Raw genomic sequence first — 13,487 nt, forward strand, 5'->3', positions numbered from 1 at the left:
ACCCAATGTCCTCTGAGGGCTCTGTACCCAGCCATGCAAGCCTACAGGACAATCGCCCTACTTTCTTATCTATGGATCCGAAGTTGTCCTTCCTACCGACATCATGTCGAAATCTCCAACAGTTGAGTAGTATGAGGAGGGCGCAGCAGAAGAAATAAGGCATCTAGACATAGACAACCTCGAAGAAGCTCGTTGTGCAGCACTCGTCCAGTCTGCAAGGTACCTTGAAGGTATCCGCCGCTGTCATGATAGCAACGTCAAAGAACGTTCGTTCAATGTAGGCGATATTGTCCTCAAGCGCATCCAAGATGCCAAGGGGCTGCGCAAGCTAAACTCACCATAGGAGGGACTGTTTATCATCTCCAAGGTCACTAGACTTGGGTCCTATAGGCACCAACATCTCTCTGCCGAAGACATCGACAACTCGTGGAACATCAAGCAACTTTGTCAATTTTACCCCTAAATTTTGATTTACATATTCATGTACATCGGCCCTAGTTGTAGAATTACAATTCAATAAGCAGTTATATTTTTATCATAATTCGACTACTTATTTCTGCCAAGTTACGGCTTACAGAAGCAAGCTCGTTGAGCTATTCAGTTCACTAGGCAAAATCACCCAATTCACAGCTTGTAAAAACAAGTCTGCACAACTACAGCAAGCTATTCAGCTCCCTGGGCAAAATCACCTAAATGCGGCTTGTAACAATAATTCTGCAATTTTTTTTGAGTTATTCAACTCACCGGACAAAATTGTCCAAAAGAGTGTTGCAAAGACAAGTCCGTAGTAAAATTCATGAGTTAGTCAACTCATTGGACAAATCTGTCCCTTAAGCGACTTGTAGAAAAGAAGTCATCAACACTTCAGGAGTTACCTACACTACCTGAGATACTATTTACTAGACATGTCTGTCTAGTCGTGGCTTGTAATAATGAGTTTGCAGTTCCAGGGTGTTTAGGAGCGCAACATCAATACAACCCAAAGAGGTTGTAAAGATAGGCTCCAATTGATGGAACCCCTAAGAGACTACTCACCTAAGAGGTTTAAGTACCCAGATACCCTGAGTACTAGTACTCCACAGAAAGGAGTCGCATGCTCAAGTACTCTACATCGTGTATCTGAAGAGGCTCATCAAAGAAGCCTTGTGCGCAGACACTCACATATACCAAACGAGCAAATATTAGAGGAGATTGTGGGATGCACTAAAAACAACAAGTCGAACGCAACAAAAATTGCAACAAGACTTAGAATTATTTCCATTTCAGAGCATGCATATCGTGTTTACAGTACAAGAACTAATATTTGCTTTTTGTACAAGACTACTCAAGGTCTAAATGATTCACTACTTCTTTAGCGATGGGTGTCGGGGATAGATCCCCAGTACCCACAACGAAGGAAGAAGACAGACTCCTACTAGGATTCCTGTATAATCCTACTAGGACGCATACCATGTAATCCTACTAGGATTCCTTGTAACCGACTAGTAATCCCGCCCCCTGGAGTATATAAAGGAAGGCAGGGGTACCTAGATCGGAAGCTCGGAACCATCATCAATAACCAACAATCAGGCTACACAACACCCAAGTGCAAGGCGCAATATACAATACCCAAAATAGGACGTAGGGTATTACGCTACTCTGGCGGCCCGAACCTGTATAAATCCATGTCTTCTGTCCTCGCTTTTACCATTGAGTTCCAGGTCCGGTGATTCCCCACCAACCAATCTACTATCTCGGGATACCCCTCAGTAGGTTGCCGGGTATAAAATACCGACATCTAGCGCTCTAGGTAGGGGTGATCGTCGAGATCATCGAGCGAGCTTGAAGGACCTCATCATCAAGATCAATCTACTCGACAAGAAACAAGTCGCCAAGTCGGAGTTCCGAGCAGACAAATCTACGTCGAGACAGAATTGATGCGCTCTGTGTTCCAATCAAAGACCAAGTCAGTTTCTGCCGCAGGCTGCTGCATATGGTTTGTCCATCAAGTCACGCGTAGATTGAGGCAAATAATCAAGTCACCGACGACTACTTCGACTACTCGTCTCGACTAGAAAACTAGTCGAGGATGGACTACTTCGGCTACTCATCTCAACTAGAAAACTAGTTGAGGACGGTCTACTTCGACTACTCTTCTCGACTAGAAAACTAGTCGAGGGCGGGTTCCACGTTATCAACAACTAGTCGGAATTTACTCCGACTAGTTGGCTTCATCACCAGTCGACATGGCTTCGTCGACAATCGTCCACGAATCAAACTAAGTCACTTTTTTAATTATTTTATATAATTTTTCCAGCTTGTTTCCGCATGCAGTGCAACACGCCGAGTACTTATGTGTGTACGCCTATCAACGGGAATTACCCACAAGAGCTACACTTTGCCAATTATCTCTAGGGCATGTTGACCGACAGCCACGGGCTCGGTATATTGAATTACGGAGGCTACGGCCACGGGTTGGGTACATTAAATTTTGGGGGCAATTGCCACAGATTTGATGCATTGAATACTGGAGGCTCACAACAGCTACACCCTAAGGAGGTACAAATCCTATGCGCACAGCACGCGCTCTACTCGCCGGAGGGCAGAAAACTCTTACGAACAATCGCGCTCTCTATCGCAATGTCGACTACTTATTTTTGTTGTCTTCTCTTAGTAGTCACTAATCTACTCGAGCAGAACACGCCTCAATTCGTGATAGCCTTGGATCTTCTGTCATGCCTACATGTTAGGTCGCGAGACAAAGATCTCCATAGCAGTAGTGCTAGTACGCGTACACGAGACAAAGATCTCACACACGCAATGGCAGTGGCTAAACAGGGACTCAGAGCCTAAACATAATAGGCTAACTATACTCGGGAAAAATATGGCCGAAACAAAAGCATGACATATAACATTTACATTATATTCTTCACTAAATAGAAATTCAGTAGTTCCAAATTCTACAAATATGCTACATAATGTATGCATCTCTTTTCTACAGGTCAAGCTTCGGCGACGACTCTCCAGGACGCTCAGCGTATCTCCAGTGGCTCAGCTAGCTTCCAAGCTCGCGGGCTAAAGCGCCAATTACTACTTGGAATACCTCTGGGCTCCGCTAGTTCTCAAACTCAGGGGCTGAGCATCAATAACTACTTGACGTGGCTCCTACGGCTCACCTAGCGCATAAGCTCGGGAGCTAAACGCTGCAAAATTACTTGGATGATGACTTGTGTGAAGACTAAAGACCCTCAGATTGATTAATTAATCATTCTAAGGCTTGGGGGCTGATAAGCTACACCTAACAGTTGATTTTTTCAAGATGAAAGAAGAAGATTCAAGATTTTTTTGACCCTCAGCCTGATTCTTCGGTTCAACCTAAGCCTCGGGGGCTACTCCAAATGAGTGCGACTTTTGCCGCCCTCCATATCACATTCAAAACATAAAGATTACAAAATCAAGATGATCAAGGGTTTGAGCACACCATAGCCTCATGGCAGCTTTGAGGAACTCTGAAGATTCAGCCAGATAAAGTACTCAAAGAGTACCAAAACTACTCGGCGAGGATCTAAAAAGTGCTCAAAGCTGCTGCCTTTGACTATGAAGCGCTCGGGGGCTTGTCGGGGATAGATCCCAGTACCCGCAAGGAAGGAAGAAAATGGACTCCTACTAGGATTCCTCTGTAATCCTACTAGGACTCATATATTGTAATCCTACTAGGACTCCTCCTTGTAATCGACTAGTAATCCCGCCCCCGAAGTATATAAAGGAGGGTAGGGATACCTAGATCGGTAGCTCAGAACCATCATCAATAGCCAATAATTAGGCTACACAACACCCAAGCACAAGGCGCAATATACAACACCCAAAATAGGATGTAGGGTATTACACTACTTTGACGGCCCGAACCTGTATAAATCCGTGTCTTGTGTTCTCGCTTTTACCTTCGAGTTCCAGGTTCGGTGATCCCCCACCAACCAATCTACTACCTCAGGATACCCCTCGATAGGCTGCCGGGTATAAAACACCAACAATAGGGTCCATCTCTTGCAAATACTGCTGAAAGAGCTCATCCGAACAATCCTCTACTATACCCTCTGCCACAGGCGTTAGATCAGGTGAAGGGTAGAAGGACTTGATGAAGCTCAGCAGCTGCTTGGAGACAGACTTCGCCATTTTCTGAATATAGCCAATGAACTTCGCTAGCACATCCTTAAGTATTTTGGATAGAGGGCGGGGGTCTATACCCTCAACTGGGGGCTCCACCATGTCCGCTATCGGCTGGGCTACTTTGAAAATTTCCTTCAAAGCAAGTCTTGCAGCTTCTAGCTCGGCTTTGCGCTCCTGAAGGGTCTTCATGGCATTGACCAAGTTGACCTCACCATCTTCGCGCATCTTTTTCTCCTTCTTCAGGTGATGATCCAGGTTCTCATATAATGCTGTCAACTTATCATGTTGGTCAGTCACCCGGTAGTAAGAGTTCTTCCAGTCGGTGAATCGTCCTTGGAGATCATCTTTCAACTTCTCAAGCGCTACACAAATATTCCACAAGAGGATCAGTATTACAAGCAAAATCAGTACTCGAAATCCAAGGAAGCAGAGCAATTACCTTTCATTTGCTGGTTCAAAGACTTGTTGCGCCCCTTGAGATGGTCCTTTTCCTCCTCCAGCTGCTAGACGCGGATCCGATATTCTACAGCTTGTCCGTCATACTTCATCAGTAGTTTGGAGGAGTACTCCCTTTCCTTAGCAAGTTCCTTTGCAAGAGCTTCAACACAGATTACTGAGTCCCCATAACCTTGAAGCATCTGCGACTTCCGGCGGGAGCGTCTGATGACATCCTGTGCCACAAAGTTGCATGGGTACTAATTACTAATTACAAGTGATGGAAGAAGCAAGATAAAGCTTACCTCTGCATAAACACCGATACAACGGTGCATCTCCATCATTCCGACAACCATATCCGTGTCTAGCAGCGGATCATCGATCAACTGGATGTCTTCATGATTGATTTCCCCAGCTGCCAGTGGATCCGCATGAGCTTCAGAGTCCGCCGAATTGAGTGGAACCACAGCACAACTTGTTGATGAACCCGGCTCGGAAGATGGGTCAGCAGCCATGACTTCCAGCACTTCCGCTGCTTCAGTTTCTACCTCTATCTTGGGGGCTACGAGAGTAGCCATGGTGTTAGAGGTAATCGCCTCCATATCTTCAGGCACTTGTTGCTCGAGGGTTGGCACTACATTATCAATCAATGAAGATATCACATCCTACATCAATGCTGCTATGAGAGATACGACACTTGGGTTGCTTATCGGCGTAGGATGTTCTTCTGGCTGCGGACTTGCTTGAGCCTGGAAGACGTCCTGGACCGAGTGGCTACAACCATCGGTCATGGGCTTCCAGCTTGGCCCTTCAAGTTCCACATCAGAAGATTTCCTACATAAGACAAGTTTTTAGAGATATAAAACAAGTCGATCACAAGCTGAAATTAGTACTCAAAGGAGTAGCAAGACTTACTTTGAAGATCTCCTCGATTTTAGAGAAGGTTCCCTTGTCAGGCGGAGAGACTTGATGGTCAGAGATGGCTTCTTTGGCGCAGCTTGCAGGGTCGCAGCATGATCATCGCTCGCCTTTATCACCGCCTCCGTTCTTTGAGTACTCCTCGTACCGACAGAGTCCACCACAAAGATAGAAGGCTCTAGATCATCCTTGATCTCGATCACCTCCTCAATGATCGGCAACTTGTGTTGAGTTGCCTCAGCAGCTGCCTTCTCCGCCTCAATCACCTCTTCGAGTACCTGCAAACCACTAAATACATCTTGAGTAGACATGGTGGTATTGGAAATATCCACTGGGAGTACTCGATCCTCAGAATCTTATCCTTCCTCATAAGTTATTACCACGGGGGGTATGTCTTCCACAGTAATAGGCTTCTTCACACCCCGCTTAACAGTGATGGACCGCTTCTTCCTCGGTGGGGGAGGAAGTGCAGCTTCAAGATCATCTTCAACTGCGCGCTTCATCGATCCAGAGGAAGACCCAACCTTATCAGATGGCCGGGCCTTAATTTTGAAGTCTTTCGCAGCATCAGAACTCGAGCTGCTGGAGGCCTCGAGTACTTCTTCCTCATCATCATCATCACTTTTCGCGATCTCCATCATATGGATGCAAGTAGTAGCTTCGCAAATGTCTTCTTATCCTGGAGGAGGAAGAGTAGGGCAGTACAAATGTACATCTTCCTGCATGGACAAACAAGTTAGTACACCCAAACATTAACAAAATGAGTACTCGGGGGCTGCGGCCATAGATACTTACAGCCTTTGGCGGGTTGGCAGCAGAACTCTCGTACAATAGTGGGGATTTCACCCGCATTGTTGAACATCCACCTCAACCTCGCCATGATGTCGTCTGTGCTGAGTTCTTCGGGAGATAGCCTTGATGGGGCAGTGACACCCGAGTACTCGTAACCCCAGTGGCATCGCTGCTACAGGGGCTGAATCCACCGCTTCATGAAGCTGAATGCTACCTCGACTCCAGCCAATCCTTCTTGCTTCAGCTTGAATATCCTGTCCAGGAGCTCGGGTAGTTGCAGGCAGTCTCCAAGGGTTGGTTCATCCAACCATCTATTGTTCTAGGTGGGGCGATGCCCTATTAGCTTGGGGATGTAGCACCACTTCTCCTTCCACCCGGAATGTGAATCAATTAGCTCATAATCCAGATAGAGGCCCTTGAGCTTCTCCCGCATCTGAATTCTAGCACCTCTGACTACTTGGGTGCACTCCATCTTCGGCTGTGGCTTCACTCGAAAAAATTTCCGGAAAAGTTGGAAGTGGGGTTGGATCCCCAAAAAATCTTAGCACAAATGCATAAAAATGGTCGTATGAAGAATGCTGTTGGGCTTTAGGTGAACCAGCTCCAACTTGTAATAATCCAACAAACCCTGGAAGAAATCTGACGCTAGCAAAGCAAAACTGCGCTCAATAAAGTGGGCAAATATTACCGTTTCTTCGGGTACTCCTCTGGGGGCCATGGGTTGCCGAAGGCGGGTCTCCAGTTGATGAAATCCCAATCTTGAAGCAGATTGGCGGCCACCAGTACCTTGATCTCTTCCTCCTTCAACGATGATCGCTTCCAAGCACACGCAGGAGTCGGAGATGCAGTCTGGTCCGTCTTCCCGTACTTGGGTGCCGGTAGTTGCGGCTCTTTCTTCTTGTAAGCCTTCTTCTTCCCACCCTCAACCAACTTGGATGCAGCAGCTTTCCTCTCCATTCTCGATGTCACAAGTGTCTTCAGTCGCATGCGCTCGGGGGCTGAGTGGTGGGGGATGGTGGCGTTAGGGCTACAGTGCGGAAGTTGAAAGAGCAGATGGTAAAGGTAAAATGGAAGGGATAATTTCTCCCGTTATTTATAACCGCGGCGCAGTAACAGCAGCGGAAATAAAGAAATATTCAGGTTTAATGGACTCGAAGATTTCGCACCTGATTGGCAGTTACCTCTATTTTCGGAAGAGATAAGATTTCCATTTAGATATGGTCACGTTGACCAGAGGTTGACCCTTATACCCATCAAATTAGTTGGTAAAAGGCTTGGGGGCTGTGTGCCACGTGACTATCGATAAAAAAGTTTTTTCTTTGGGTCTTTTAGGGAAAGTGATGCAAATTACAGATTGACCCTCAGCATGATTCTTCGATTCAACCTAAGGCTCAGGGACTATGGATATAGAGTGCGGCTTTCGTCGCACTTCCATAAAAAAATTCAAGATTGAAGGATTCATGACTAGGTTAAATGAGGCTTGAGCACATTGTAGACGCATGGCAGTGCTCGCGTACCTTTGAAAACTCAATCCAATGAAGTGCTCGAAGAACACTAAAACTAGTCGGAGAAGCCTACAAAAGTACTCGGAACTTCTGCATTTGACTAAAAAGTATTCAGGAGTCTGTCGTACACACTTCTATGGGCCCACTAAAAGGTTTGGACAGTCTTAAATACAGGACTGGACACCGAGACGTATCTGACATGGAGGCTAGGGCACAGGACGACATAGTCTACATGGCAATATAGGAACTAGTCGAGGATTAGGAAAAGTGCTCATAGCAATCAGAGTAGAACTCGTCTAATTGAATCCGACTAGTATTGTTGTAAACAACCGACATGTAACCCTGCCCCCGGCAATATAAGGTGAGGTAGGACCCCCTCCAAAGCAATTCAATCCAACCAACACACACGATGTCGGGTATTACGCTATTCAGCGGTCCGAACCTGTCTAAATCGTGTGTCTGCGTTTACTCTTGAGTTCCTGATCTTGACGAGCCCCACTAACCAAGACACTACCTCAGTCACCCCCTTGGTAGGTTGCCAGCTCTAAACACCGACACTTAGTTAGTGTTTGAGTACGAGACATGTGATTGGTTAGTTAGATTGTTACCATCGTAGGATAAAAAAACTGTAAAGAAATAAGACTAAATTAATACTTAATGCTAGATTAGGAGTGTGATAGACGCTATCCAATTTCTTGGTTACAAATAAGTTTGTTACCTTTCAAGGCCAGAGGGCTAGAGCTCATGAAATATTTGCAAATAAATAGAGCTGATATAATCAGAATCCAGCTTGGGTCTGAAAACCGTTGGCTGCCGCCTAGGCAGCGTCGAAACCGCTCCATTTCGCATCTCCCTAAAAAAGCCCTCTCCCTCCCGGCGGCCGGAGGCGTAGCGAACACCCGTGTCCAGCAGGAAGAACCAAGAAAGGATGGCGCAAGGCGCGCTGCGGGGCCCCTCCGACTACTCCGGCGAGCCCCCTCGTCACCCCTCTCTCCGCATCAACGCCAAGGTTCCCCATTCCATCGATCGCGATCGAACCCACGATTTCACTCTGTTTTTTTTCCTCCCAACCTTCTTGATTCCTCCTCGAAATGGTACTGACAGAGTTCCGGCCGTGCAGGAGCCGTTCAACGCGGAGCCGGCGCGGCGGGACCTGGTGGCGTCGTACATCACCCCCGTCGACCTCTTCTTCAAGCGCAACCACGGCCCCATCCCCGTCCTCGACGACATCCGCAGGTTCTCTGTATCGACGGCTTCGATCGTTCTTGACACGGTAGTAGCTGCTCAGTTGTTGACTGCTTTCCTCGCCTGATCTTTTTTCTATCCGTTGATTCACATGCAGCTACTACGTCACCATCGGTGGCCTCGCGGGCGGGCCGAGGCGGCTCTCGCTGGATGACATCAGGTGCGTGGTGTGGGGGAATCGTTTGATCAGACAGTGCTGCTTCGGCTTGCCTGCCTTCTGTTCGATGATATGCCTTGGAGGTGGGCTCAAGTGTTCTGTCTGAATGTTTGCTCTGCTTTGATTTGTTTGCAGGAGGTTGCCAAAGTACAATGTCACTGCCACTCTGCAGTGTGCAGGGAACAGGAGGACGGAGATGAGCAAGAGTAGGAGGGTCAGGGGCGTTGGCTGGGATGTTTGCGCTCTCGGGAATGGTTAGTATGCTTCATTATTGAGTCTCGGAGTCTCAGTAGCACCAGCAGCGACAAGAATCAAGCTTCATTCTATCAGTAAATGTATTCATGAAGTTGCCTTAGCTTTCTCCTGTTCTTTTTTGTTCGTTTAAAAAAAAAAGAACAGGAGAAAGCTAAAAAACCTTACCTTTCTCCTGTTCAATCTTCAGTGGATGAATAGTAGATGCTGACATGCCATGATGTTAAAAATAGTTTTTCTGGCAAACTATTGGTGTTCTTTATGATACAGCAAGTATGGTGATTCTTTCTTTTTCTTTTTACATGGAAGGGGCCGTGCCCGAAATTCATTACTTTTGAGCAACGAATTTATAAAAAGTATGCTGATTCTTGTTAAGTTCCTTGTTGGTCCATCATGTCACAACAGTTACTCAAAATATGCTTGATTTCAGCTACTTGGGGAGGAGCTAAATTATCAGATGCCCTTCAGCTCGTTGGTGTGCCATATCATACTGAAATCACTCCATCTGGTGGAAAGCATGTTGAGTTTGTTAGTGTTGATCAGTGTCCAGTGAGTTTTCTGAATGTATTTCTTCAAAGGAGTATAGCAGACTTATTATATCGTGTATAAAATCATACTCACAAACACTGTCAGGAGGAAAAAGGTGGCCCATACAAAGCATCAATTCCCTTGGGCCAGGCAACAAATCCTGCAGCAGACATACTGCTTGCATATGAAATGAATGGTGAGGTAACATTCTTGAATGGGCCCTACAGTCCCAACTTGAATTTACATTATTTAGCTATGTGAATCATGTCTTGGTATATTAATCTCGTTATCTAAGAATAATAATGGCACACTTTCCTGAAAGCCCTCTTACATGATATCCTTGGCTATCCCATTTACATGTGCATATCTGATTCATATCCCAAATATGTTCTGTTACCAAGGTACTCAAGCGTGATCATGGATACCCTCTCCGCGCCATTGTTCCCGGTGTCATTGGTGCCCGTTCTGTGAAATGGTTGGATAGAATTGACATAATCGAGGAAGAGTCTCAGGTTCAGTACTCTAGCTTCATTGTTACATGCAGATGCCTTTTCAGTGCAGCTATAAGATGAATATAACTTATCCCTTCATGATTCAGGGTTTTTTCATGCAAAAAGATTATAAGATGTTCCCTCCATCAGTTGATTGGGATAATATTGTGTGGTCAACCAGGAAGCCCCAAATGGACTACCCAGTTCAGGTGTCTTAATTCTTAACGATCATATCTCAATTCAATTATGAAATCTACTCCTAGGACTAACATCTGGATCTACTGAAGAATTGGGGGATAACCTTGTGTTCATATATTTGTGGTTATATAGTGTTTTGGTATAACCTCAGATTCGAATAAGTGGGCATGTTTCTAATAAACAATATCTAGGAATTGATGTTGTCATATTAAGCAATTAACAGAGTACTGTTATAGATGACCACAAAGGCCTTAAAGCTACTGTGTAGCATGCTAAACTTGTTATGATTTGTCTTTCGTGTACTAATTTTCTGAAACCATGGCATTTCAGTCTGCAATATGTTCTTTGGAAGACATGAGTGCCGTCAAACCAGGACAGGTTACATGGACTACTTCCCTCAGCGTTGCTTTCGACTTACTTTTATGATCTAACTCCCTTAGAACTCATCTTTACCGTATTCTTCAGGTCACTGTTGCTGGATACGCCTTGTCAGGAGGTGGCAGGGGCATTGAGAGGGTTGACATTTCCCCTGACGGTGGTAAGAGTTGGTTAGAGGCACACCGATACCAAAAGAAAGGTGTCCAATATGTGGCTGGTAACGTAACCAGTGATAAGTGGGCATGGGTGCTCTTCAAGGCCATTGTCGATGTCAACAGCGACACTGAGATTGTTGCAAAAGCGGTATTCTTTATTCCTCTCAGTTCCTCCTTCTCCTGTTCATGTTTTTTTTTATCTGTCCAGTTCAAGTTTAGTACAACTTAAGGCCTCCGAATTGCTCATGATACGAAATACACTGAATCTTGTCTGTTCATCTTTCACAAACCTTGCAGGTTGATTCCAGTGCAAACGTGCAACCTGAGAGCGTGGAATCAATCTGGAACCTGAGAGGGATTCTAAACACATGTTGGCATCGCATCCGCCTTCTGGCAACACCTAACCTTAGAAGTTCCATGTGATGTCCCGTCCATCCACATAATTTCATCAGCTCACACTGTTGTTACCAACCCAGCAACTTGGCATTACCATTCCAGTTACAATCTGGCACTGGAGAGAAGAGAGGCAAAAGGTGTCAATAATTCCATCTCCACGTTGTTTAGATGGAAAAATAAATCCCTTATTGTACCATGTTGTCATGTACTCCCTTTTTAGGTTACATAAAGTTAAAATCAGTTTCTCAAGCATTCATGCAGTTCGCTCTAGCCATCCATTTTGGTGGATTTCCTGGCATTTTTTTCTTTCTGAGAAAATAATGTGGTTGCTAAATCCTCAATTCCTTTTTTGTTGTACTTTTTACGCAAGCATTATGCAACGTTTGAAACTGGTAAATGAGTCATAGCCATACTGGACAATATAATATTAGCTGTGTTCATTCCATAGCCTCACGACAAATGTTGATAAATCTGATATGGTATCAGAAACAGTTGGTAGATGAGGGTAATTTTGTATGCACAATGAACTTGACTTGCCCAGTTGCGCCACCAATTGCTTTGCTTCGAGGAGCAACTCTGAAATTAATTCTTTAATCTGCAGAGTTCTGGTGTTATTTTGATCGATGATCACATAACTCGGAACGAGGCTACCACCAATGTGTTTCTTTCTACTGGTTTTCTCTTTTTGAAATGAGTGTCTGTTTAATTTCTTCATCTACCAGGTTAAAGAAATTGCCGGACACAAAGATGGCAACGGTAAGTGGTGGCTCAGCACCACTTTGTAACGATAAGTGGTGGCAAATTAACGGCATGCAAGAAAAGACAAGAGAAGGAAGACGATACCTGCATGCCAATGCTGAGCCCTGCAGCATGCAAGAAAGAGCCAAACAATGAAGTTTAGAGGTTTCTGAACCTGAAGTGCGTGCATGAAGTAATCCAAAAGGTGGTGTTTAGATATTTCTGAATGCATGCAAGCAGTGCATGTAGAAGACAACTGCTGGTGTTTAGGTGTTCCTGTATGCCATGCAAGAAGGAACCAATTGATGGAGTTTAGAGATTCCCTGCTTTCTCTCACATGAGGCATTCATGACTCCCTCGCGCGACTATAAAAGGAGAAGCCAGGAAGAACTCAGGCAAGAGGAGTGCGCGAGAGCCTGAGCCACTGAGTGCAGCTGTCCGCTGTAGTAGTAGCTGCAGTATTCCCACTTTCCACTGTATTCCCGGAACAAGAGTTGTAACGTGGCTGCTGTAAGGTAATACCCGTACGTTCTTGTTCTAAGGCCTGGGGCTTTCTGAAGGAAAAGCCATATGTAAGTAGGTTTGTTTCAATAAATCCTTTGGTAGTCCCGGTTACGAGGTTCCAGTCTTTATGCCTCGGTAGTTCTCAGTTTATTTCCCTAAGGGTGGAGCTGCCTAAAGGTGACATGCGATAGCCAGGATAGATTATCTCTTGAAATAAGACTGCTATAACCATAGTGAGTACCGAGTATGATTTCACAATGGTTGTCTGCAAACCGGCTATCTTGGTCGTCTACAAGAACACATTGTTAAGAAAATAAAATTGGCGATTCCCTGATCCTACAAATAACTCAAGCTCAAAGATCATATTGTGTTGGACGAGGTTCACGAATGCATACTGGACAATTTTTGGTGCTAGTATCTCTAAAGTTTAAAGACCGAACAGGAGAAAATTGCTTTCGTGCAACTGGCGCCCCACCTCGAATTTTCACTTCGCCGTCTCTCCCAATCATAGCCGCCGCACGGTTCGTTCGCTTCGCCAGTCGATGCTGCGGGCCGTCTGATCATTTTCCGTGCGACACCAAGGCGGAAACAACGCCGAAAAAAGCGTCTTCCTTCCATCGTGCCTCAGTCTTTCCCCACATAGAGCGCC

The 13,487-nt window shown here is 45.4% G+C and overlaps 1 protein-coding gene across 2 annotated transcripts; it reads left to right on the top strand.

Moving 5' to 3' along the window:
* Window positions 1-8,584: 8,584 nt before the first annotated feature.
* LOC117847404 (sulfite oxidase) lies at window positions 8,585-12,959 on the top strand. Of its 2 annotated transcripts, XR_004638623.2 has the most exons (12): window positions 8,585-8,805; window positions 8,917-9,032; window positions 9,139-9,201; window positions 9,334-9,452; window positions 9,881-9,999; window positions 10,084-10,179; window positions 10,380-10,490; window positions 10,577-10,678; window positions 10,998-11,045; window positions 11,133-11,348; window positions 11,498-11,733; window positions 12,319-12,959. XR_004638623.2 is itself a non-coding variant. In XM_034728609.2 (11 exons), exons 1-11 carry the CDS (start codon window positions 8,725-8,727, stop codon window positions 11,621-11,623), a joined length of 1,197 nt encoding a protein of 398 aa, XP_034584500.1. In that variant the 5' UTR covers window positions 8,586-8,724; the 3' UTR covers window positions 11,624-11,856. The 2 variants fall into 2 exon arrangements, 1 of the variants encoding a protein (XP_034584500.1); XM_034728609.2 differs by lacking the exon at window positions 12,319-12,959 and having other exon boundaries at window positions 8,586-8,805; window positions 11,498-11,856.
* Window positions 12,960-13,487: the final 528 nt, after the last annotated feature.

This window comes from Setaria viridis, chromosome 3 (genome assembly GCF_005286985.2).
Source record: "Setaria viridis chromosome 3, Setaria_viridis_v4.0, whole genome shotgun sequence".
NCBI classification, from domain to species: domain Eukaryota; kingdom Viridiplantae; phylum Streptophyta; class Magnoliopsida; order Poales; family Poaceae; genus Setaria; species Setaria viridis.